At 45.7% G+C, this 27,825-nt stretch overlaps 1 protein-coding gene across 1 annotated transcript in view; it reads left to right on the forward strand.

Annotated features, from left to right (window-relative positions):
- Positions 1-27,825, forward strand: part of TTC12 (tetratricopeptide repeat domain 12) — a 1,640,087-nt gene that overhangs the window by 1,227,714 nt on the left and 384,548 nt on the right. The window contains exon 15 of the mRNA XM_044081062.1: positions 7,776-7,910. Within this exon, the coding sequence (XP_043936997.1) occupies positions 7,776-7,910 (135 nt within the window). The remainder of the gene's footprint in view (positions 1-7,775; positions 7,911-27,825) is intronic.

Consider the following 27,825-nt stretch of genomic DNA (forward strand, 5'->3'; position numbering starts at 1 on the left):
ATATCGATGTTCTCCATACTGAGGAGAGCTTCGAGTGCATGCATCTTGAGGTTAAGACTTCTGGCGTTTAGCAACATTACCATTAGTTTCTTGTTCCTTGTGCTGTCTATGGAGGTGGGTTTGACTTTTGAGCCTTGCCTAAAAAAGGCACTATGGGGGTGGCAAGAGCCTTTGCCAATATCCAAAAGCCCAGGGGTGACAGGTGCAAGCCGTCCCTAGCGAAGCAACGTGGCTTGTCGAGCATGTCATCCCAGGCTGACAGACACTGGATCCCATTTGAATGACACCAAAATTTTAGCCAATTGTTAAAATCTATCATTTTGTCTTTATACTGTGGCATCATTCTAGGTGAGTGTAAGATGCTGCTCAAGGTCAGGGTCATACCGGCCTGTGCTACATGATCAGAGAGCTCCTCTATGTCTCTTTTCATGTAGTCTAGGGAGGTACGTCTCAGGTCATTCACGCCAGCATGTACAATGACTGAGTCATATTTGTATTTGCTTTGGAGTGACCTGAGTGCTTGCGTTATGTGGCGCATCCTAGCACCCGACAGGCAGATCACTGTGACCTTCTCTTTATTCAGCCTGGTGAGCGGGACGTCAGTGTGTCTGACAATAGAGTCACCTATTACAAGATTATCAGGTGTGTTATTCAGCCTTAAGGGCTGTGACTGCTTGGCACACTGACTTTTGTAGCAACAGAAGTTGAAACAAACTAAGAAAAATGAAACAAAATCCATGTCAGCAGAACCAGCAGCAAAGAGTCCAATATTAAGTGTTTTATTAACATCCACTTTTCTTTCAAGAAAACTGAACTTCTTCAGACAAACATCAAAAGGTAACAAATGTAAAAGAAACTCCTTAAATACACAATTAACAACACATGGTACATTTGAATGGACCAACCAGCTGGTTAAATCTCGCTGACATCATTGTGTGGGAAAAAGCTGATCTCAAAGCTTCTTAAAGAGCTACTACATACAAAAGTCAGATCTTTACAGATTGTGTTTTGAAATCAAACAACTGACCAAAATGAAATAAAAAAGTATCAATGAAAATGTGTCTAAACATAAAATGTTTAAAACCAAGAAAAACGAAACATAATAAATGGAACCAATTTAATAACTAAAATAAGAAGTAAAACATGAAAAATGGTAAGTCATGAATGGAAAATAAAAATAAAAAATAATAAAATTACCTCTGCATACTTCTGAGTTTCAAAATGCAAGCTAAACTTACTGACCTGGAGGTCTGTATGAACAGAGTTTCAGCCGCCAAATCACTTCTAGGTGCTCTAATAATAGTTGGAAAGGATCCCCCCTGATGTCATAGGGAACCTGTCCTAACACCCTAAAAGTAAAACTATGCTGAGGCTGGTCATTAACATGGCTGGAACCGATAACCCATCAGTAAGGAATGAATGAAGTTCAACACAGCTAGAACGTTATGGTAAGACATAACTTCTTCTTTTTACTGCTGTTATTCAGCATCTGCTAGCACCTGCTGTCTTGGGGATGATGGTAGCTTTCTCTCCTCCTCCTCAATTAGAAGTTTTTTTTTTTAATTCAATAATGTTTCTGGAGGCAAAGGAAGAAGATTCATGGAGACGAGTTCTGGATATCTTCATTTTTGAAGCTGTTTGTGATGGTGCCCATTTTCAAAATGTTATCCCATCATAATTTGTGACCTCTCATTTCATATATGAATTTTCTGGTTGCTCAATCTCGCCATTCATTCTTGACTGATGGGTTCAGAGCCGATCCATTGGCTCAGGTATGGCCATATGCAAAGCTCGAGGTCCTCCAGTAGCTCGAGGCCAAGCCCGGCATCTGATCGGAGGTTCCAGTGCAAGCGCAGGCCAGTACAATGTAAACACTTTTTTCTGTTTAGCAGTTTGTTACATATTTTTACTAAGTCTTTGACTTAGGATAGTTAGATAGTTAGCTTTTATAGCTTCCTTGAAGTTCCCCTTCCCGTGTGTTCATAATGTTACTCTTTAAAATTTTGGCTGCATGTGTTTTGGCCTAGTTATCTGTTAGAGTGTGTGTTTAAATAGCTTTTCGAGTGGCTATAAACAGCCTTTTTATAGTCGTATAGAGTTTTTTGATTCTTTATCTCAGGCTTATTTCTGTGTGTGTGTGTTTAGAGCCTAGTATCTTTATTAATATCTGGTTTGCGTGTTAAAGTAGTTATTATGGCAGATGATAAGGACAAACATCCCAAGTCAGGTTTTAAAAAATGTCCGGACTGCAATCAGAAAATGTCAGTTACTGATGGACATGTTACCTGTGCGTATTGTTTAGGGGCTGTCCACTTACAAGAATACTGTGCTATTTGCCTTTCCTTTTTGTCAAGAGTTTTGTTAGAGAGGAAAAGGAAGTTAATGGACAGGGGCTTGATTAAACACCCCTTTCAAGAGGCTTTGAGTGACCAGGGTGTGGCCAGCAAATCTCCTAAGTCCTCTAAGTCATCTGTTGAATCGAAGGACTCCAAGCATTCAAAAAATCAAAAAAGTCTGATGACTCTATGACATCGGCTCCACAGACCTCGGAGCTGACTGTCTTTTCTTTTCAGAGCTGGGCCACAGCATTGGAGCCGGTATCCGCACTTCAGTCACCATTGCTCCATTTGGCACCATCGGTGCATTCATCTAGATCATCTGTCAGCCTTTCAGATTTGGATATGGATCGATTGGTGCAGAAGCTTTTACAGGCACCAGTCCTTGCTAAATTGTTGTCAGCTCTGATCCAAGTGGCTTTGGAGCCAAAGACCACTACTCCTGCTTTGGCTACTCTTCCTCCAAGCCGTATTGGCCCTTTGGAGCCAGAAGAAGCAGACCTGTTGATCGTGGAGCCTTTGAAGCCAAGACCTGCTCCAGTGTCCTCGGCTCCATCCACTCTGATGTCCTCGGGGTTGACCGGGGACTCTAGGAGCCGACACTCTCCAGTCGGATCCGGGAAGGATAGTCGGGCCGACTTGTCAGTGCCGACACTTCCTCTCGGGGCTTTCTGATCAGATGAGCTTGGCTCCTACCTCCGGCTCAAAGTCCACTGCCTCGGTTTGGGAAGGTTTGACGGTTCCCTCGGATCCATAGATTCCTTCCCATCGGAGCTGTGGTGCCTGCAAAGCCATGAGGAGAGCTTTGTCCCCCAAGACATCCTTGACAGGCCTTGCTTCCTCATCCCCTAAAGTGCCCGTGTCCCCTTCTGCTTCCATCGTCCAGGCTATGCATAGAGAACCAGAGCCACAGGTAGCCCTGCAAGGTGCCCCCTGCTCTTCCGAGACCTTCCCAGAAGCTCCCCCTGAGGATGTTCCCAGGACAAGATTGTGCAAGAGGAGACACTTAGACTCCCCACAGAGTCAGAAGGGTGCCCACGGCCCCCCTCTGAGGATATCTCCTTTCCTGAGATACTTGAAATCCTTAGGCATATGGGTGATTGGCAGTCCAAAAGCCCTAATGAGGATGAGTTCGTTCTCCTGAAGCCTTTTGGGTCTCAACCCTCCACCTCTTGGGTGTCTCCACCCTTCATTGAGCTCATGCAATTGGTTTCTGGAAGGGCATGGAGTCACCGGAGTCCATGGAGCCTATCCCTAGGAGGCCTAACAAGTTCATATCAGCCCCACCAGACAAAACATTCTTAACCAAAGGAGTCCCCATTGATGCTTGGGTGGTGGCGGCGGCCACCAAAAAGGAGATGTTTATCCATCCTCCTAATAGAGAGTCTAGCATCATGGATAGTTAATGGGAAATGCATGTTCAGTTCAGCGACTTTTGCTCTTTGTTCACTGAACTACTTAACCCACTTTACTAGGTTGCAAAGAGATCTCCTTAAGGAGTTGGGAGATACTCTTCAGGGTACAGCAGCTGCAGGTGCCTCTGATAATGTTGCTGCCCATCTTTCTACTCTAAATCTAGTTGTGAACTCGTCTATGCATCTCATATCCTATGCAGCTGATGGAATGAGTAGGGCAGTGGGTACAGGAATCGCTCTTAGAAGACATTCCTGGATGCGCTTGTGTTCCTTCGTGGAACCCTTCAAATCATCCTTTGTTAACACCCCCTTTGATGGCTCATCCCATTTTGGGCCTAAAGTGAAGGAAACCTTGACCAGGTGTGAACAGGAGAGAAAGACTCTGTCTATCATTGGAGTCCATTTTTCCACCCCTACCCGACCTTATCCCAAAGGTCAAAGGGGAGGGAAAATGTGATTCCGGAAAGCTCATGGAGCCTTTCAGGACACACGTGGTGAAACCCTCTCCAGGGGCAGAGGAGGGGTTAATAGTGGAAGACGCCACCTTCATGGCAGAGGGGGTCCGCAACATCAGGGTGACAGAGATCACTTCTCTGGGCAACCCTATCAGTGCTCCTGAAAGGAGACCCAACTGTCCTGTTCTGGAGGCAGTTGGGGGTCGCTTATCATTGTACCCAGATGCCTGGCAAGAAATAACAGAAGACAGCTGCATACAAAGTATCATTTCCAGAGGGTACTTCATACCATTTGCCACAACCCCCCCCCCCATCCATAAGGAGAATCCTGGACATTCCACCCAGTTACAGGGAACAAGCAACTATAGAGGTCCGAAAGTTGCTACAAAAAAGAGTCATCCAGCCAGTCCCAGCAGACCAAACAGGATCCGGAACTTACTCAAGATTCTTTTTGGTTCCAAAGAAAACAGGGGACTGAAGACCCCTTTTGGACCTCAGCAGACTCAACCAATATGTAAAGAAAGAGAAGTTCTGGATGGTCACGCTTCAGTCTATACTTCCCTTCTTAGGGAAAGACAATTGGATATGCTTGATAGATCTCAAGGATGGATACTACCACATAAAGATAGCCAGGCCATCCAGGAGTCATCTGCACTTCCAACTGGGAGCCAGTCATTTTCAGTTTTGAGCCCTGCCCTTTGGTCTCACTACAGCCCCCAGAGTGTTCACCAAATGCATGGCAGTGGTCACGGCTCACCTGAGGCATCTAGGATTCCAGGTGTTTCTGTACCTAGACAATTGGCTCCTTACAGCCACCACCAGGCATCAACTTATTCAGGCAATGGAGTACACTCTGTCACTCTGCAGTCATTTAGGTATTAGTCAACTCAGAAAAGTCTGCCTTGTCACCATCGCAGCATATCATTTTTATTGGGGCAGAGCTAGACACCTCAACCACCACTCTAAGGCTACCAATCGAAAGAGTCTTTCTTCTTCATCAGCATGTCAACACATTGGTATCGAAAGACAGAGCACCAGCTTCAGAAGTTCTGAAAGTATTGGGTATGATGGCTGCAGCAGTCCTAGCCATACCATTAGCAAGAATGCATATGCGGATCCTTCAATGGCTGTTGTTCACTCAATGGTCTTACCAGGAACTACCCATGGACCCTTACCAGGAACTACCCATGGACCACACAATATTGATTACAAGTTCTTGCAAGAAAGATCTCCAGTGGTGGTTGACGTCTCTTCATGTCAGCATAGGACACCCCCACAGACACTTCCCTGATAGGGTGGAAAGGCATTTTCAGGGAAAGACTGCCCATGGCACATGGACCGATCAGGAGTCACACTTGCATATCAATGTTCTGGAGGTGAGAGCAGTACTTTTGGTGTTGCAGTACTTCCAGGACTGTCTTCCTCTAGGAACGATTACGATTTAGAAAGACAATATGTCAGTAGTCTGGTACTTGAACAAGCAAGGGGGAACCAGATCTTACCCCCTTTGCCAAGAAGCCCTCAGACTTTGGCAGTGGGCTGTTTCCTCCCAGCACTTTCTGTTGGCAACGCAAATCCTGGGTAGATCCAACATGATAGCAGACAAACTAAGCAGGGCAATCTTGTTGCCACACGAGTTGTCCCTCAAGAAAGAAATTGCGGACAGGATTTTCTGCAAATAGGGCCAGCCTTACTGCAACCTTTTTGCCAGTCACATCAACACAAAATGCAGAAGCTACTTTGCCCTGATTCCCCCACTGGGAGAAGCCCAGAGGGATGCACTAGTACACAATTGGCCCCCGGGTCTCCTCTATGCATTTCCACCAATACCATTGATACCCAAGGTTTTACAGAAAGCAAAATCCGTGGGAAGGACCATCATCCTTATAGTCCCTCATTGGCCTCGGCAGATTTGATTCTCATTCCTTCAACATCATCTCTTGGAGGATCCCTGGATTCTGGACCCAGTTCCAGACCTCCTGACACATCCATTGGGGGACCTTCATCCCTCTCTGCAGTCATTGAAGCTGACAGCTTGACTGCTCCAGTTCCCCTCAAAGCCAGGCTTCATAACTTTTTCAATGAGACAAAACAGATTCTTTTGTCTTCTCATAAGCCGTCCATTGGAAGTTTATTTCTTAGTAAGTGGAAAGGATTTTCCATATGGGCCTGTAAGCATAATATTGATCCTTACCAAGCCTCCATGACATCCATACTAGAATTCTTGACTATGATTTTTAACAAAGGAGCGGCAGCAGCAACAGTCCGGGTCCAGTTGGCTGCTATATCTAATTTTCATATTGGGATCGACGGGTTAAAAATCATGCCCCACAAGTTATCCAAATCGTTTCTCAAGGGGACATTTCATATGAGACAACCTGTGAAAACTCCCTATTCTCCATGGAATCTACATTTCATGCTTTCACGTAAAATTCTCCCTGATTTGATTTTTCATGCTGACAGAGTATCACTTAGGACAAATCCTTCCTTTTTGCCCAAAGTTTGTTCAGAAACCAATATCAACCAAGTTATTGAGTTACCAGTTTTCTTCCCTAATCATTCCAACAGGTTGGAGTATATGCTGCACAAACTTGATGTTCACAGACAGCTCGGATTTTATTTGGATAGAACAAAAGATATCAGGAAATCAGACCAGCTCTTTGTTTCATTCTCTGAATCCAGAAAAGGTAGACCAGTGGCTAAAACAACTCTGTCTAAATGGTTATCTAATTGTATCACCTTTGTCTATTCAGCTGCTTATATGCCTTTGCAACACAAGATTAAAGCTCACTCAACCAGAGCAGTTTCTACATCCTCCGCGTTTTCAGCCAAACTGCCCCTTGATAACATTTGTGCAGCAGCCACTTGGTCAGAACCTCATACCTTTATCACTCATTACAAAGTTGATAAGGCCTTCAGGAATAGGGCTTCCTTTGGGTCCATCGTCCTGAAAAATGTACTCCCGTGAGCCACCCGAGATTGATGGGGCTAGGGATGCTATCCATCAGTCAAGTATGAACAGCGATATTGAACAACTTCACATTAAGAAGTTATGTGCTCACCACAATGTTCCATGTGAGTTGTTCATCTTGCCTTCATTCTTACTTCCCTCTCTCCTACCCCCTCATGGTGATAGCTGACCTAGATGTTGGTCTCACCCTGGTTGCTCAATTTCTTTGTCCTTTCCATAGGGGGATAGTTATTTTATATGGTTATAGTACACGCAGCAAACAAGATCTGAGGTAATTTACAGTGCATCATGGGATAGGGGCTTGGCCTCGAGCTACTGGAAGACCTCAAACTTTGCATGTGGCGGTGCCAGAGCCGATGGGTCAGCTCTGAACCCATCAGTAAAGAATGAAGGTGAGATGAACAACTCACATGGAATGTTATGGTGAGTACATAACTTCTTATTTCATCACATTCCTATCAGTTTCATGTTTCAGATGTTTCTTAAGGTTTTCTTAAGATTATGGTCTAGGTTTTCTGAACATGGTACAGTTTTTTTTAAATATTATTCTTTATTTAGTTCCTTTACAGTACTTTTCTTTTTCTGGTTTCATTTTTAGAACAACTTGCGGCTTGTCAACCAATCAGTTATTTCCACGATTATTGCTGCCGTCGGAGACATTGTACAAGATGAGAGCATTAGGCAAGAGCTATCCAAAAGCAGACAGCTTTGGGAAGGTTTCTTTGCTGCAGTGGTAAGTGGGGCATTCCTTTGCAGATAATACAAATGTATTTGCATGTGCATGTATATTCTTACTAACGTTTTCCATTTTGCACCACTGCAATGTGATGTACTTCACAAGTTGGCTAAACTTCCTGTATATGAGAAATATTCCTGAATTTTTTTCCAGGGTGTTTTACTTCTACATATTTTACTAGCTGCTTTGACTATAAAATGTATGTACTATTTGCTGCTGTTCTATTTTTAAATTATATGACAATGTCAGAAAGGACAGCACTGTACCCTGTGTAATTAGTGTCACATAATGGAATAAAATTTTGTGTTTGTGGACTACATTACAGTATTTAGTTGGTTCAGCCCTGGTGTCTTAAAATCTGTTTTGACTATGTAATAAATGACTTAGTCTTGTCACCTAAATGCTAGAAAACATTTGAAAATCTTTAGGCTGCTTGCTATTAATTGTTGACATAACTCTCAGTAAAACAATTCTCTCACTTAGAAATAACCTTTCATCACAGTGGACCATTTGTGTTTGTTTGTGTCTTTCGGCTTTTCCCGGTTAGGTGTCGCCACAGCGGAACTCCGGTCCGCTATTGATTGGTAGTGGATTTTTACGTACCGGGTTACCAGCCCTGATGCACAACCTTCAACGAAGGCACGCCCCATTCACATATGCCTCCACACAGAAGACGCTTTAGCTGAGAATCGAACGGGACAATGTCTTGCTATGAGGTGACAATGCTACGGCAGCACCACCACCATTGTGTGACTGTGTAAATACAAATATCTATTCTGGAAGCGATTGTATAAACCTAATCTCCTCTTCAGTGACCATCCATCCTGTTAAAAATAATTATATTTTTACCATACATGCATGCTTGAAAATTCATCCCTACTATTTTTATTGTCCACCCATACATTAGTGTTGCCCCAGAAGATAAGACTATCCTGTGCAACAAAATCAGAAACAAATATTAAATGGTGAAGACATTGCCCACCTTCTCTCTCTGTTCTAGTTTTTTCAAGCGGGTCTCAGCCCTAGGTCTGTGCCTTTAGTTTTTGTTTTTAAGCACACCTTTAGCATCCTTGACCACATTTGTTTGCAGTCTGCTTGTCCTTTTCCTTCTTGATTAAGTTTGAAGGGCTTGTCATACTAATTTCATGTGGACCTCATCTTACACATTTATAGGTCCATAGGTAAGTACTAGGCTAGCTGCCCTTGCCGGTCATTTTAAGCCTGGCCAGTTTCCCTTTTTGTGCTCAAATTAACCTATTCCATTTGGTTAGATTGGCCCTACCATCCCACGATCAATAAGTATATATTACCCCTAATGAGAATAACTTGGATCATACCATAAGTAATTTAAGGGGAGCCATGAGTGAGATAAAGCATTTAGGAACTGCCCTTGTTCAACAGCAGTACAGAAGTTAGTCCTGGAATAAATTTTCTGTTTCCCATCCATAGATCCAAGCTACAGATGAATGTAGACAGAGATGCTCTTTGCTTTATGTGAATGGGGAGTCTGTTCTACAGCAGCAACAGTATTCTCTGTAATCCATACCTGTTCCTCAAAATCATTCTGTTGATGTTGCAGAAGAGGTTTAGATCCCTAGACAGAGTATTTCTGATGCCATTTGATTTCAGTGTTAGGTCTGAGGGTGCCTTGCATGCCAGACACAGGTCATATCTTTGCAGTCTGTATGATACCGAGTATATTTATGCTTTCTGATGTGTAGTTTTTGGACAGCTTCCAAAGCTTCAGGGCACCTTCCACATGTTCAAACTGTCAAACATGTTGAACTGAGCAGACGTAGACACGTTTGGATGTGAAGCCTTTCAGAGCTTTACTGCCGCCAAAAAGTACTCTCTTCTGAGTCTTTCAAGGATTGACAGTCTGCTTCTGATTTCCTTTCCTAGGCAGAGAAGTTCCCTTTGAGGAAAACAACTTCCATTTTCTTAATTTTTTATCTCAGTTGGCCCCATTTTTTCCTGTCAGAAAGACAGAAAACCAAGCATGTATCTACTCCTCAAATTTAATTCGCTAGGAGTGGTTTACTACGTCTGCCCCAGGGTTTAGTTCAGGCTATTGATTCATCTTGTAAAGTAGTTTCTGCTAAAAGAAAGAAGGATTCCTCTTTTCCTGAAGAGATTCAGGATTCTGAATCTGATCAGGAACATGCAGGGATTGATACAGGAAATTTTTTTCTCATATTTCTGATTGAGATTCAGAGGAAAACTCAGTTTCTGATTCTCCCTGTGTGGGTTTCTCTTTCTCTGATAACTCTTGCTAGAATGTGCCAATGTTTTCAATGGGAGAACACTGAGGTTTTTCAGTCTCAGAAAATACTGTGAGTTATGATAGGAGGATTTTCCAGTACCTACACTCATTCCTCCTGTTCTACCTGCTTTAGAGGATGTGTGTGTGTTACTGCCTACAGTTTTCCTTATAGTCTGCTAGCTGCCCCTAAAAAGAAAATAGAGATGTATAAAGTTCCTCAGTCTTTTACATTTTTATACACTATTCCCAAACCTGACCCAACAACTGTAGCTTTAGTTGATCCCACTGATGGTAAGCAATTAGTTAATTCCAGTCCTCTTCTTTCTGATACGAATAGGAGAATTATTGATAGGTATAGGAAAAAGTGTATGCTCCTGCAACTTTGATTTTCAGAATTTTGAATTGTCAGGCTCGTATGTTATTTTTTTCTCGTGATGAAAAATCTGCTTTAAATACTGTGGTTTCCTCTGTTGCACAGGTCACTCACTACTCATTGTTTCAGTGTGTGTGTATGATTCTGTTAATACTTCCAGGGCTATGGCCATTGGTACTGTTTTGAGGAGGTTTTCATGGTTACATTCTCAGAACCTCCCAAATGATTTTAAAAAGGAGATTTTAAATTCTCTCTTGGATAGAGATTTAGTGTGTGTCCCCTCTGCTGTAAAGCTAATCAAAAAGTGTGTTGGAAGGGGAAAGCTGATCCAGGGAATCTCTAAAATTTTTCAGCCCTTCTTTTCCAAATTGTCCAAAGGATTTTGTATATCCTTGTCAAGTTTTGGCAAAAAAAAAAAAAAAAAAAAAAAAAAACAGTGTCAACAAAATTCAGGTAAACAGATTTTTAAGAAGAAATGGCAAGGGGGTTCCAAGAAGAAGTCTCGAATCTCCCAAAACCAAGGCTAGTCCAACAAGTTTGAAAGACTATTCAAGAGTACTTGTGACCTTCTCCCACCCTGGCCCCTTTTTCCTTCCAGGAAGTGTGAATCTCCATTTTTCTGCTTGGCAACAGATTGTTTCAGACACATGGGTTCTGAAAATCATCCATTGGGGTTACAAATGACAGTAGAAGGAAATTCCTCCTTTCCAGTGGGTCATTCCTCATCCACCATTTCAGACTGTTTCCAACTCTTCTTCACCACATGCTGCCCCAAGGAGTGATAGAAGCAGTTCATCCTTTCCAGGTGGGACAAGATTTTTATTCAAGGACATTCCTAGTGCCAGAGAAAGAAAGTAAATGTTTGAAGACCAGTTCTGCATCTTTCTTTCATAAACATGTTTTTGATAGTCCCCAATTTCAAAATATCATATCTGAAGTAGGAGAATTCATTTGTCAGCAACCTGTGGGTATGGATTCGATATCGGATCCGAACCGGCATGGTTTATCCAGCTATGGATCCGAGCTCCTAGCTCCTCCCCTCACCCATAATGCCCTGCTCTCCCTACATGACCCCAGATCTAGTTTGCCGCGCATGGTGAAGGCTGGGTCGTCAGAGCTCCATAAGCTAAGTTGTTATATTCTTATTAAAGGGTTTTAAAATTTATTAAAACTTTAAATTAGTGTGAATGTTATAGGTTTCCCTTTTATTTATACCTTTTTGGGTTAATTTAATATAGTTTTTACCCTCCCCTCGCTGGTTCGTAGTTGGTGTGTGTGTGTGTGTGTGTGTGTGTGTGTGTGTGTGTGTGTGTGTGTGTGTTTTTTTTTGGGGCCTTTGTGTGTGAGTGTTTTAGTTATTTTATTATTACTATTTTAAAAAAAAAAAAAAAATAGTGATGTCTGAGGCCCCAAAACTTGTTTTTTCAAAGTGCTCCGAGTGTGGCCATAAGCTTTCCCCTGCTGATGGCCACACTCGGTGCGTTCGATGCCTTGGGGTTGAACACCTCACTTCAGGGTGTTCAATCTGTGCAGGGTTCAACCCGAGGGCATTGAAGGAGCGGAGGTCGAAGCTGGTCTTGGCGGGACTCTTGCCCCCAGACTCGGCTTCGGCCCCGCCCTCTTGGTGGTCACTGCTTCGGCAGTCCCTGCCTTGCCTGCTCCCCCTCCTCCACCCGGGATTCAAACTCCCGCCAAAGGGTCGGAGGAGAGGGAAGCCAGGAAAAAGGACCGGAGAGAGAAGCACCACAAGCGGTGGGCCGAGACCTCCGTTTCTGCCACGCCGGCTAAGCGGGCTTCTCCTCCGGCCTCTCTGGCTGCTGGTTCTCCCCCTCCTCGGCTCCGGTCCCCGTGCTTTTCACCGGAGCCTGAGGATGAGGAGACCTGACCTCCTTTGAGGCTATCGAGGTGGCACTCAAGGCCTACCTCGGTAGCCTCGTCGAGGTCTACTTACAGCCTCTCCGATGCTGATCTGGACCGGATGATGCGAAGGTTCATCCAGGCCCAGATGCAGATGGGAGTGCTCCTGCCTCCCCCCCTCTGAGGGGGAGCTCAACCCCCTTTTTTAAGCCCATTGCTCCTTCTCCGACCTGCTACCCGGGTTCGGAGCGACCGGAGCCAGGCAGCCTCGGAGCCGCGGGTGGGTCGGCGCCGACAGTACTGGGTACTTCGGATCCGACCCTGCCCTTGAGTCTGTCTGATCCGATGTCTCGGAGCCTTGGCCCAAGCTTCGGATCCGAGGGACTCAGTGTGCCTTCGGCGCCATCCTTGTCGGAGCACACTGGTCCCTCGGATCCGAGGGGCTCGGCGCCGGCTCCAATCCGCTCATCGAATCCGAGGGGGAGCCAGTCTGCTCCCCCTCGGCTTTTGATGTAGTGGAGAGGGCTCTGTTGAGGGCATCCGGACCCCCAGCCCTTGCTTCGGCTCCGTCCCGCAGTCCATCTGCTCTGGGCCAGGCTTCCATCACCCGGCCACTGGGACAGCCCGCTTCACTGCCCCAAGCAGTTCCTGTGGTTCTGGACATTGCTGGTGAGGGCTCCTCAGACAGCCCCCCTGAGGAAGCACCTCGCAAGCATTCGTGTAAGAGGAGGCACATAGACTCCCCCGAGTCTTTGACTGAAGACACTGACTTGAGGAAGGGGAAGGCTCCCCAAGATCACCCCCTGAAGATGTCTCCTTCAGAGACATCATGGAAATGTTACGGATTAGAGGTGGGTGGTCTGCCCCAAAGTCTTCCTCGGACGAGTCAGTGTTCTTGGAGGCATTTGAAGCGGGCCCGTCTACCTCTTGGGTGTCCCCTCCTGCCGACCCCCTGGTGGACCTTATTACCACCAGGGTGTGGAAGGAACCGGATACCGTGGAGCCAATCCCTAAGAGGCCCAACAGGATCCTTAGCCCCCCTGCTGACCGTGCCCACTGGAGCAAGGGACCCCCGGTAGATGCCATGTTGTCGGCAGCAGCCACTAAGAGGGAACTCGCCCAGGAGAGTCCCTCAGTCCATCACCGAGCAAGGAGTCTCGGATGATGGACCATTTGGGGAAGCGAATGTTTAGTTCAGCGACCTTCTCAGTGAGGGCGCTCAACTATTTGGCACACGTCATTAAGATGCAGCGCGATCTTATCAAGGAATACGCTGCATCCCCCCCAGAGTCCATGTCGGAGGAGGACAAACTTATGCACTCCACCCGTATGGCCACTCTTCGTTCTGTGACTAACACCTCTATGCGGTTACTTTCCCACGCTACCGAGGGAGCCGCTAGAGCTGCGGGAGCGGGCCTAGTCACAAGACGGCAAGCCTGGCTCCGCCACTGCGATTTTACGGAGCCCTTCAAGGCGTCATTCGCGAACGCCCCCTTTGACGGTTCTGCCCTTTTTGGCAAGACAGTTCGCGATACCTTGGTTCAGAGCGAGAAGGATGGGAAGACGCTGTCTGCCATCGGAGTCCTCTTCTCTGTGCCCCAGAGGTCCTACTCTAGGAACCAAAAGGGCCAGAAGAAGATGTGGTTCCGGAAGTCGCAGCATTCCCAACCCGCTCCGGACAACCAGTCCTTCCGCGGCAGAGGGGCAGAGGGGCTCCCAGGAACTTTGGGTCCAGGGAACCTTTCTCTGAACGGCCCACGCAGCAACCCTGAGGGGTTGCCCGACTGCTCCACTCTGGAGGCAGTCGGGGGACATTTCTCGGAGCACCTAGCAGCATGGGAGTCCATTACATCGGACCGCTGGGTACTCCGGATTATTTCCAGAGGTTACAAGACCCCTTTCTGCATATCCCAAAGTTAAAAATCCTCCCCGATGTTCCACCCGATCAGAGGGAGGCCGCTTCAGCAGAAATTGGCCATCTGCTGAAAAAAAGAGCCATCCAGCCCGTCCCCCCTAGACCAGATCGGATCAGGGTTCTACTCCAGGTTCTTTTTAGTGCCAAAAAAGACGGGGGACCTAAGACCCATTCTAGACCTGTCCCTGTTGAACCTGTCAGTTCCCAAAGAGAAGTTCCGGATGGTCACTTTGCAGTCCATCCTCACTGGATGTGCTCTATAGACCTCAAGGACGCATACTACCACATTCGGATGGACAGATGATCCAGGAGGTTTCTTCGCTTCTGGCTGGGAGCCAGTCACTACCAGTTCAGGGTCCTTCCCTTTGGTCTCACCACAGCCCCCAGGGTGTTCACCAAAGTGTTAGCAGTGGTTGCGGCCCACCTGAGGCTTCAGGGGGTGCAGGTCTTTCCGTACCTAGACAACTGGCTTCTCACCGCCCCAACAAGGCATCTACTCTCTTTGGCAAGAGACTCCTTCCTTCGCCTAGCCCCCAAGCTAGGCATCACGGTAAACATAGAGAAGTCCAACCTGGTCCCTACTCAAACAATAGAATTTATAGGAGCCAGGTTAGACACGAGAAATTTAAGAGCCTTTCTCACATCCGACAGGGTTCGGAATCTGCGACTCCAGGTGTGGGCCATCCTTCACTCCAGCTCAACACCTGCGGAATTGATCCTGAGGGCGCTAGGGTCTATGGCGGCAGCGATTACTCTTCTTCCACATGCCCACTTGAACATGCGGGTGCTTCAATGGACACTTCAGGTGCAATGGTCATTTCTCTCCCTCCCCCTGTATCATCCCATAGCAATCAGCAAGGCTTGCAAGCGGTCTCTCTTGTGGTGGCTCCATTCTCCGGACCTCCACAGGGGCCTTCCCTTTTGTGCATCTCCCCCTCTCGCCACGGTGACCACGGACGCTTCCCGCCTCAGGTGGGGGGGGCATTTTGCGGGCCGGATGGTCCAAGGCACGTGGAGCGATTCAGAGACCTCCCTGCATATAAATGTTCTGGAAATGAGGGCGGTGCTCTTGGCGTTGCAAGCACTTCAGGCCCTCCTTCCCCTGGGAACAATTGCGATTCAATCAGGCAACATGTCGTTGGTCTGGTACATCAACAAACAGGGGGGAACCAGGTCTTACCCTTTATGTCGAGAAGCCATGAGAGTGTGGGAATGGGCGATCTCCACCAACCGCTTTCTCATAGCAACGCATATTCCAGGTCGGACCAACATCCTAGCGGACAAGCTCAGTCGCACCATGCTCTCCCCGTACGAGTGGTCTCTCAATTCTCAAGTAGCGAAACGTATCTTCGCACAGTGGGGGACTCCCTGTTGCGATCTCTTTGCTTCTCCTTTAAACGCCAAGTGCGACAGTTTTTTTGCTCTAATCCCCCCTCCAGGGGATTCTCCGAGAGACGCTCTGGTGCATGCTTGGCCTCCCGGTCTTCTTTACGCATACCCCCCTCTACCTCTGATGCTTCAAGTACTTCAGAAAGCCTCTCGGTTGAGGTGCAGAATGATCCTCATTGCCCGGTTCTGGCCTCGACAGATCTGGTTCCCTTACCTAAGGTCTCATTCAGTGAATCCACCTTGGATTCTAGATCCCATTCCGGATCTGATATCACACCCGTCGAACCTGCCGACTCCGAACCTGGACAACCTGAAGTTGACTGCTTGGCTGCTCCAGTTCCACTCCTAATCTGGACTCCCGGTATCTCGTCCCCAGTTAAGGCCATTCTGGTAGCGGCCCACAAGCCGTCTACCAGAAAAATTTACCGCAGTAAATGGAAGCGTTTCTCCATTTGGGCGGAGCGGCAAGGCCTAGATCCTTTCACGGTTCCCCTTCCTTTGGTTCTAGATTTCCTTACTACTCTCTTTAATGATGGTGCCAGTAGTTCCACGGTCAAAGTTCAGCTGGCGGCCATATCTCATTACCATGTTGGACACGATTCAGGGTCTCTTATGTCGGCTAAGTTATGCAAAACCTTCCCAAAAGGCACCTTTTTGCTCAGACCCCCTGTCAAAGAAACGGTTCCCCCGTGGGATCTTTCCTTGGTACTTCAGGCCTTGACCGCTCCCCCCTTCGAACCTACGGCCACAGTCGATCTTAAATACTTGTCCTTTAAGACTGCTTTTTTGGTAGCCATTACTTGACTAAGAGAGTTTCAGAGCTTCAGGCCCTGTCCATGAAACCGCCTTATTTGATTTTTCATCCGGACCGGGTGTACCTCAGGATCAATCCCTCCTTTCTTCCTAAAGTAGCTTCGGAAGCTAACATTAATCAGTCCATCAACCTCCCTGTTTTCTTCCCTAAGTATCAAAACAAAGGAATACAAGCTGCATTCCTTGGATGTTCACAGGCAGCTTCATTTTTACCTTCATAGGACAGCTGGTCATAGGCAATCAGACCAGTTGTTCATTTCCTTTGCCAAATTCAATCTGGGTAAACCAATTTCCAAAGTTTCTTTGTCACGCTGGATTTCTCTGTGTATTCTGTTGGCGTACCAAGCCTCTGGGAGGCCCGCACCGGAGGGAGTCCATGCTCATTCGACCCGGTCTGTCTCTACTTCAGCGGCCTTTAAGTCTAGGATTCCTCTGGATGACATTTGTTCAGCAGCCACTTGGGCTTCATCTCATACCTTTATTACTCATTACAAGCTGGATGTCACTTCTAGAGGTAGAGCATCCTTTGGCTCCACGGTGCTCCGGAATATCCTTCCATGATGGCCACCCAAGATTCAGGTAGCTGGGGACTCTGTCCCACAGGTTGCTGACAAATGAATTCTCCTAGTTCAGATTTAGAAGTTATGTACTTACCATAACGTTCCATCTGAGTAGGTGGATTCATTTGTCTGCAACCATCCCGCCCTCCTATCCCCCTGGCCTTGTCAGTTTCCTGCATAGGGTGTGTTACCCTTTGGTTAGGGTAGTTGGTGCAGGGCAAACTCGATCTGAGGTCATGTAGGGAGAGCAGGGCATTATGGGTGAGGGGAGGAGCTAGGAGCTCGGATCCATAGCTGGATAAACCATGCCGGTTCGGATCCGATATCGGATCCATACCCACAAGTTGCAGACAAATGAATCCACCTACTCAGATGGAACGTTATGGTAAGTACATAACTTCTAATTCACAGCCTGCTACCTCTTCTTCCTCTCTCAAGTTTCCTGGTAACAGTAGATTGAAAAGATGCTTATCATCACGTTCCTATTCATCCAGATTTAAGAGGTTTTGTGTGTCCAGATCATTATCATTTCTGTGCATTACACTTTTTCACGAAGTGCCTAGCTGCAGTTATAGCTCATTGCAGGCTATATGGTGTTCACATTTTTCCCATATATAGACTACTTGCTTATCTTTGCGGATTCTTTTTCAAAGTGTTTGGAATCTCTCTCTTGGGTGAGAGATCTCTTATACAAGTTGGGATTCCAAGTGAACATTCAAAAGTCTTTCTTGACTCTTTCACATGGGATTGTGTTCCTGGGATGTCAGCTAGACATTTCAGTTCAAAGAACTTTTCTTCTACAGCAAAAAACACATCTTTATTTAAATATTTCTAAGATTTTCCACTCAGACTTTGGTAACTGCGAGGGAATATCTCAGGATTTTGGGTCTCATGACGTCTATGATTCTCATGATACCCCTGCCAAGGCTCCACATGAAAAAGATACTGTGGTATCAAAAATCTCTTTGATCCCAGCATCAACACCCTATATTTTTTCAAATCACAGTGACTGGGTTTGTTAGAAGAGAAATCTTTTGGTGGGGAACACAGATGTCCTTAAATCCAGGTCTGTCCTCCTCGCTCCCTGCTCCAAAGTATGTGGTACATCAACAAGCATGGTAAACCAGGTAATATCCCCATTGCAGACTAGCCACATTAGCTTGGGATATAGCTTTACAGCACAGTCTCACTCTGCAGGCATCCTATATTCTGTCAGAGCAAAACTGTGTGGCATACAAGTTGAGCAGGACCAGGGCAGACCCTCACAAATGGAAAATGGATCAGGTGTTTTCCATGATTTGATCCATCAGTGGGGAGTGCCTCAAGTCAACCTCTTTGTCTTTTCTCTGAACAATCAACTGTGAAGATTCTGTTCCATGAATCTTTGCAAGAAGGCCTGGAAGACAGATGACATTTCTTTTCCTTTAGGCTTTTCTACTCTTTCCACTAATATCCAGGGTACGTCTAAAGAATCAGAGTGTGGTGACTTCCTTTTGGCCTAGGCAACTGTGATTCTTCCTTCTATTGGACATGCCAAAGAGCAATTACTTAAGCTTCCTCACAGATTTGATCTATTCACACAAGAACAGGGGTGTTTGATACACCCTAACATCAATCATCTTCAAATGATTAACTGGATGATAGGTCTTAATTCATTTTAGGCAGTGTTTACTGACAAAGTGCAGCAGGTACTAATGGAGGTAAGAAATCCTGCTATTAGGAAATGGAAAAGGTTTTCTATTTGATGCCAGCAACATAACCAGCACCCATTCAAGCCTAGTTTTTTGCTAGTTTTAAAATATTTGTGCGAGTTACTATCCTATGGCTTTTATTATTCCTCTATCAAGCTTCATTTAACTGGCATTTCAGCATGTTTGCCTATGGGTCTTCCTATTTCAATGTTGTCTCATGTCAAAATGATCTTGAAAGGGGTTTTGCATAAGAGGCCTTCAAGAAAACCAGTAGCTGCTACTTTGGATCTTAATTTTGTGTTAGAGAAGCTAACGCTTGCTCCATTTGAACCAGCTAATCAAGCTGACTTGTGGTTTTTAACATGGTAAACAGTTTACTGATTACTTTGACTCCATTAAGAAGGGTATCTGTGTTACAAGCTCTTACGGTGAGTCAACCCTTTCTTATTTTACACAGGAATAGGGTTAGCCTTTATTTATGTATCCAATTTACTTTATTTTAAGCCAAAGTATCCATATTACCATTTTCTTTTCTGAACCTAAAAAGGAGTTAGAAAGGATACTCCATAAATTGGATGTCCACAGACAACTTGGATATTATCTTAATAGAACTAAATATTTCAGATCTTTGGATCAGTTGTTCATTTCTTGTAAAGGTAAGAAGAAGGTGTGATGCCCATGCACTGGCCCAGTAATCAAGTAGCCTCAATCCTCACCACTAACACCAGTGAGGGCCGTCCAGATTAGGAAGGATAACAAATACACAGACAGTAAAGTAGAATTTCCCTTAAGAGGACAACAGAGATCACAATCAGTCTAGGGCTGGTTTCTGCCTTTCGCTCCAGATCCCCAATAAGACTCCCCACTGGCACAGCTATAGGGTACAGGTCTCAGCCTAGTGGTCAAGCTAAAACCTCCAGCACCCTGTCTGTCCAACCAGTGCTTCATGTCCCTGCCCAAGTAGCTGACACACACACACACACACACACACACACACACACACACACACACACACACACACACACACACACACACACTTTAAGATATGAGTTATATACAAACACACAGACACTCCTGGGGAAGACTGGCACAGATTATCCAGCTATGCCACTTCCTGCCAGTCTATAAGTTAGTACCAGCTGCCACCAACCACTAATATCAGCTATTAATAAGGCCCTTACCAAAGGGTGCCCAATTTTACTGCACAATATTATTATCCAAATAGTAAGTGTGACTGAGCAGCAAGACTATTGGAATAGTTTGTACAGTATCACTATATACATGTTATGTACTCTAGAGCTTAAATTATCTATATACTAAACAGCCACAGTTGAAAGGTTTTAAAATATTTAATAATAAATATTAACAACACAAGACAATACTACTTACTACACAGTGCTAGTGAAGAGTTCAGGCATAACAGGAAAATGCTTAAAATAATAGTGTAGAATAGTTCTGATATAAATATAGTAAACAGCTAGACTAAACTTACTATGTTCTATCTTTTCCTAAGAGCAATTCCAGTTCTAAATAAATTTACATATAGAGCAAAAGCAGAGTACTTGTGAGTTGTGGTCAGCTTTAGACAAAATCCAAAATGCCCTCTCATTCTCTCTCTCTGAGACAGTCTTTTAAATTGGTAATACATCACTGCTGACTCATCTTAGATTACATCATTTTTCCCTGGTTATCAGGCTAACAGAAACTCAGAGTTTAACATATCTTTGATTTTTCACCTGGTCAGGAAACCATAGCAATTAAATACATTATATATTTAAAATCTAGCAATTAACTCTGGTCTCAAAACAACAGAAAGAATCTGCTGGTCCAGGCAGCATGGCTCAGTGTTTGAGATCAAACAGTCATACAAGGCTTGACTTATCAGTTTTTTATAGCAGAGTGCACTGTTGTTACATTTTTGACGTTCAACATTTAACACAATTTGTTTCCATTTAAGAGAACAAGCCTGTGGCTTATATTAATAGATACAAATGACAGAAGTATCTACAAAATTCTATCTAGCAAGGCTAGCAGCCTTTACACCCCCCCCCCCCGGAGAACTCAAGCTAGTTTTTCAAGTGACCCTTGAGAAACATTGCTTGAGAGGTTAGGTCTGCCTGAGTATACCTTACCCCATTCCCTGTCTTGAGACCCCATCTGTGTTGGCATTGCTAATCCCACTGTGGTGCTGCACTGACATATCATATGCTTGCAACTCTAGGCTCCATCTTAGCAACTTGACAATTTGCTGGCTGGCTTGGTGTAACCATGTTAGGGGATAGTGATCCATAACTACAGTGAATTTTCTTCCATACAGACAAGGCTGAAGTTTCTGCAGTGCCCATACTATGGCTAGACATTCCTTTTCTACAGCTGCATAGCATCCCTCCCTGGGTTGGTGCCTACAACTGAGATAAACCACTGGGTGCTCTTTTTCCCTTGAAGAAATCTGGCTAAGTACAGCCCCCATCCCATGGTTCGAAGCATCTACCTGCACAACAAATTATTTGCTGTAATCTGGACTGGCTAACAAGGGGGTCCTCCCAAAGGTTCTTTAAGCTTCTGGAATGCCTGCACACATGCTGGGGTCCACACTACCTTATCTGGCTTGTTTTTCCTTGTTAAGTCTGTGAGGGGAGCAGCTATGGTAGTATAACTGGGGACGAACTTTCTGTAGTACCCTGCCGTCCCTAAGAATGCCCTCACCTGCCTTTTGGTAACAGGTGCAGGCCATGCCTGAATGGCTTCCGATTTGGCAGTTTCTGGCCTGCTCTTACCATTCCCCACTCTATGTCCCAAGCTAGGAGACCTCTGCCATACCCACCTGACATTTGCTGGGCTTAATGGTCAACCCTGCCCTGTGTAGTCTGTCCAGCACCTCCCTGACATGTTGAAGGTGCTCTTGCCAGGAATGGCTGTAGATGGCAATATACTCTAGGTAAGCAAGAGCAAACCCTCCTGTTCCTACTAGGATATGATCTACCAGTCTCTGGAAAGTCGCTGGGGCATTTTTCATCCCAAAGGGCGTATTTGTGAACTCATACAAGCCAAAAGGAGTCACAGAGGCTGACCTCTCTCTAGCACTGGGGGTCAAGGGCACCTGCCAGTAACCCTTGGTAAGATCAATGGTGGTAGATACCTAGCCCCACCCAGCTGCTCTAGGGCCTCATCTGTCCTTGGCATGGGGTAAGCATCTGACTCTGTGTGACTGTTTAATTTCCTGTAGTCCCCACAGAACCTGGTGCTGCCATCCTTCTTTGCCACCAGCACCACTGGGGAGGCCCAGGGAATGTTGGACTCTTGAATTACCCCTAGTTCCAACATCTCTTGTATCTCCTCCCTCAAAGTCTGTTGGACCTTTTCAGGCACCCTATAAGGGACCTGCCTAATAGGCCTTTGAGGTCCTGTGTCCACCTAGTGCTGCACCAGTTGGATGTACCCTGGTTTCTCAGTGAACATGTCCCCAAACTCCTGTAACACTGCTCAGATTTCTCGAATGTGGGTAGGAGATAGCTGCTGGGACATTGCTACCCCTTCCACTAAGGTGTCAGTCCAAGCCTCACTGAGGAGCTCAGTCACCAGATCTCTTTCAGATTCCTTCTGCAATCCACTGCAAATACTCAGCACAGGGGTCTCCTTGTCATGGTAAGGTTTCTTCATGTTAACATGGTACAGTTTGTGCCCCTGCCTCCTGCCTAGCAGTTCCACCATGTAGTTAACATCACTTACCTTTCTTACCACCTTGTAGGGTCCCTCCGAGGCTGCTCACAGCTTGTTGTGTCTGACAGAAATGAGAACTTAGTTTAGGTCTGCCTACAGCATACTATCTAGCTCGAGCATTCCTGTCATACCATACCTTTTTTGTTGTTGGGCTTCTGCCAGGTTCTCCTGGGCCAAGTCCATGAGTTCCCTGAGCCTTGTCCTGAGGTTTAGGATATATGCCACAACAGACTCCTTGTGAGATTTACACTCACCTTCCCACTCATCACGAATTAAATCTAGAGGTCCTCTTACCCTTCTCCCATCCAGCAACTCAAAGGGTGAAAAACCTGTGGATTCCTGGGGAACCTCTCTGTAAGCAAACAACAGATGGGGCAAATATTTGTCCCGCTCCCTCTTAAACTGGTCTGCAAATGCCCGTAGCATGGACTTGATTGTAGAGTTTAACCTCTCAATAAGACCATTAGTCTGGGGATGGTAGGGGGTGATCTTCAGGTGCTTCACCCCACAGTACTTCCACAGGCAAGCCAGCAGGTCTGACATGAAATTGGCACCTTTGTCTGTCAATATTTTTTTTTGGGAAACCTACCCTGCTGAAAATCTCTAAAAAGCATTTTCCACCTTTTCTGCCTCAGTGGAGGACAAAGCCATTGCCTCAGCGTGTCTTGTAGCATCACGTACTACCACTAGGTACTCAGAGGCCCTACAATATCCATAGCTGCCCTCTGAAATTGCTCCTCAATCATAGGCAAAGGCATCAAAGGAGCTCTCACCTTGTCTCCTGCCTTGCCTACCTTTTGGCACTGCTCACAGGTCCTGCAGTACCCTGTTACATCTCTGGAAATTCCAGGCCAATAAAAATTCTGCATAATACGTCTCTTAGGTTCATAGGTACATAGGTGTGTAGTAGGCCAGTGGCCCTGGAGCCTTTACAGGCCTAGCCCATAGAAGTGCCCTGGCATCATGCTGCTATTAGTTCCCAATGCCTTTATCAAGTAGAGACACTGGAGTGATCCCCGGGGTGAAGTTTCTATTTTCCATCCACTCATCAAATTTCTCTTGAAAAGGGCCAGTGAGGTGCTCTGCTTGACATGTATGGAAAGTCTATTACAGAGCATGAGCAGTCTCTGGGTTATGAATCTGTCCCTCCAGCATGTTCTGTTGATTGTGGTAATGAGGTTAAGGTCCCTGGAGCATGTGGTACAGAGGGATTGGGATTTCTTTAGGTGTTACATTTCTAACAGGGCTGAGTCAGACATGGCTTTGTATGTCAAGCAGAGCTCATCTCTTAATAGACAATATGAGACAGAGAAAAGCTGGAGTTTTTGAGTCTGTCCACATAGGGCATGTGTTTAAGGCCTAGGATCCTCTTTGTGAGGTGCTTTTGTGGTCTTTCCAGCTGTTGCAGGTGTTTAGTGAGGTGCATGCCAAATGGGGCATTAGATAGATGATGACCTCTTTCTTCCTAGATGCAAACCCCTTGGTAATGAGATGTGACACATAGAAGGACTTTCTGACCACAGTGGCAATGTGATGGTTGAAGGAGAGGTTGATGTCAGCCTGTGTCCCCAGATCTCTTATAATGCCTTCAGTGTTCAGTGGACTACTATCAGTGTGGTAATTAGTGGGAAGTGAGTTTTTCCCAAAGGGAATGACAACGCAATTTTTGGCATTCAGCTTAAGGCCATGGTTTCGACATCAGTTGATGGTCTTAGTGAGGCCTTTCTGTAGGGTGTCTACATCACTTGGGGAGTTAATAATGGCTCCCAGCTTGCAATCGTCAGTGAACTTGGTCAGCCAAAGTCCCTCCATGTTGGCCTGGACTTCTGAGAAGTAGATGCCAAACAGGAGAGAACCCAGGACCTGTGGGATTCCACTCATCATTGGTTGGCAGTCTGACTTGAGTCTGCTACTTTCACTGTGGGTTCTATCTGTGATCCAATTTACAACCCACCTAGTGAAATAGGGATTGATGCCTAGTTTGGTAAGGCTGTCAATAATTCTTGAGTGGGGAATGGTATCAAAGGCTTTGGCCAGATCAAGATAGGCTGTATTAACTGCCTTGCCCTCATCCACAGCTCTGGTGACTGATTCAAAGAAGTCAACCCAGTTGAGAAGGCATAGTGTACCCTTCACAAAACCAAATTGCGTGGGATCCAGAGTTTGGAGATTCCCTATATCCTTGTTAATTAGGTCCATGATGATGCGCTCCATAGCCTTACATATCAGATTCGTCAGGCTAATGGGGCGATAATTCCCAGGGTGTGTAGTGGCTCCCCCTTTATGGAGAGAGATGACTGTAGCAGTGCGCCATTCTGTAGGGACAAAGCCTGAGGTGCGGCTGTGATTGAGCAGGGCACACAGGTGTGATGCCAGTTCACTTTGTAGTTCATGTAGAACACAGCCAGGGATATTGTCGGGTCCCATGGAAGATGTATTCTTGGCCTTGAACAATGCAGCTTTAACCTGTGCTGCAGTAATGCTGAGTGCCGAGCATTCTTCTGGTATGGTGATTGGTCCTTTGGGGGGGTAAAGTTGGCACTGAATCTGTCAGACAGTATTGTTGCCAATATCTTTTGGCTCAGTATATGAGGTACAATCGTGCAGTAACTCAGAGCAAATCTGGGTATTGCTTTATGCTCATATGACCTGCAAAGGGAATATCATGGGCTATGGCTAGAAGCGCCAGAGTGTATGCTCTAGGCACTTCCAACTGCTGTATCATCTTACCTTCTAGCCCTCCCTCAGGGGTCCATTCTTTATACAGTAAACCGTTGTCCCAGTATACAGATATCCCTTTCCCATGGTCAGGTGCCTCACTAGCTACCTGCCTCAGACCTTGCAGTGTAGGGTCTGTGAGCTGAGCCTGTCTCAACTCTCTCTTTGTAACCCTTCTCAACTCCCCTTCCACAGGAAGTCTGGCATCCTCTGACAGCAGTGCCTCACTGTCAGCCTGGGTACTACTACTCACCTCTACCTTTGCAGTCACTCTGACCAAGGGAACATCAGTACTCACAAGCAGCTGTGGCTCACCTTCAGTCTCACTGCTACAGAGTAGCTCCCTCCCTGAAGTAACCACCTCACCAGTCCTGGCTGCAAGTATGTGGTCTGTCTGGGTCTCCCCCAGGCTACCAGACCCACATGCTTGTCTTGAAGCCTGACTGCGTGTAATTGCATAAACACATGGTACTGCCTCATCAAAATCCTTCCCTATCAGGACATCTGCAGGATGGTAGTTCGGTACCCCTCTTGTCTCAAGACAGCCTACTATTGGCATTTTGTCTTTCCCACTTACTGGCTCTCTCATCTTTTGTTCCCCACCTTGCCTCTGTGGACATCTGTATGCCACATGGCCCCACTGGTTGCATTCAAAACACTTAATCGTAGTTTCTGGATGTGTACCTGGAGTAGTGGCTTCCCCTGCTACTGGTAGATTATGCTGGGGCAGTCTGGGCTGCCCACCATGGATTCCTTTAGACCCATAATGAGTATTGGGGGTCCCTTTCCTTTGCAGAGATGCCCTGCTTGCTAGGTATAGGTCTTCCTTCTTCCCCACCTCATCTGAAGTAGCACATTGTCTATCAGCCTACCAGATCCTCATGTCCTCAGGCAAAGTGCTAAGGGCTTGTTTCCTCACCAAAAGGTCTGGAAGCCCTTCAAAAATGGTGACCTGACATCCACTCACCCACCTGTGAAAATAAGTGCTCAGTTCAGCAACATATTCACACACACTTTCATCTGCCTTGCATCTATGCTCATGAACCTTTTTCCTATAAGTTTCAGGTGTTAGCTTAAAAAATTCTAACAGAGAATTCTTAAACAGGAGTATAATCAAACAATTCATGATCAGAAAGTTTAGACAACACAGTTACAGCTTTACCATGGAGTATGGGGGTCAGGAACCATATCCAGAGCCTTTGGTCAACATCATACTGTTTACATACCCTCTCAAGCATATGAATGAAACTGTCAAATGTATCCCCCTCTGTAAACTGCAGAAGAAATTTACTGACCTTTTGCGCTTCTGGGGTCCATTTAATCCCTTCTGTATTACCTCCATGACTCTGGCAAAGAGTCAGCATCTCCTTTTCATGCTGCCTCTGCCTTTCCTTCTCCTCAGCTTCCAGGCATAGCAGTTTCTCATTCTCCTCATCCTGTAGACATCTCAGAGTCTCTGCTGCTTCTGTTTCCAAATGCCTGGCCTCCAACTCAAGTCTTTTTAGCTCCAGATGGATTTTTAAGTCCTCTGCAGAAAGGTTGAGCTGTCCATTCTCTTGAGTGTTGTACATCTCAACAGCCAGACTGATCTCCCTCCTAATTGCTGTTTTCTGATGCAGCTGTGACCAAAGCTGCAATCATGTCTGCCTTGGTCAGGTTTCCATGCACCAGTCCCTTAGCCTGGCACATCTCAGCCAAATGGCTCCTTGACAGCTTGTCATACTCCTCTGCTGACATGCCTGCCTGCTCTCCCTGACTAACTAAGCTAACAAAAGAAATAAAACAATTGTGATCTGAACTCTGAATATTCACTGTGTGGCTGATTTAGAGTACAAAAACACCTTCAGTGACCACTGTATACAAGCTACAGGAATTCACTATATCACCACTGTCACCAGTTAATATGTGATGCCCATGCACTGGCCCAGTAATCAAGGAGCCTCAATTCTCACCGCTTACACCAGTGAAGGCATTCACATTGGAAAGGATAACAAATACACACACTGTAAAGTAGAATGTCCCTTAAGAGCACACAGAGATGATAGTCTGTGGCTGGTTTCTCCCTTTCTCTCCAGATCCCCAAATAAGAATCCCCACTGACACAGCACAGCTGTAGGGTACAGGTCTCAGCCTAGTGGTCAAGCTAAAACCTCCAGCACCCTCTCTGTCCAACCAGTGCTTTGTTTCCCTGCCCAAGTAGCTGACACACACACACTCTTTAAGATATGAGTTATATACAAAAACACAGATACTCCTGGGGAAGGCTGGCACAGGTTCAGCAGCTATGCCCTTTCCTGCCAGGCTATAAGGTAGTACCAGCTGCCACCAACCACTAATATCAGCTACTAATAAGGCCCTTTCCAAAGGGTGCCCTATTTTACTGTGCAATATTATTATCCAAATAGTAAGTGTGAGTGAGCAGCAAGACTATTGGAGTGGCTTTGTACAGTATCACTATATACATGCAATGTACTTTAGAGCTTAAATTATCTCTACACAAAACAGACACATTTGAAAGGTTTAAAAGTATTTAATAGTAAGTAATAAAAACACAAGACAATACTTCTTACTACACAGTGCTAGTCAAGATTTCAGACATCACAGGAAAATGCT

This window comes from Protopterus annectens, chromosome 8.part0 (assembly GCF_019279795.1).
Source record: "Protopterus annectens isolate FY-2018-M chromosome 8.part0, PAN1.0, whole genome shotgun sequence".
Taxonomy (NCBI): Eukaryota; Metazoa; Chordata; order Ceratodontiformes; family Protopteridae; genus Protopterus; species Protopterus annectens.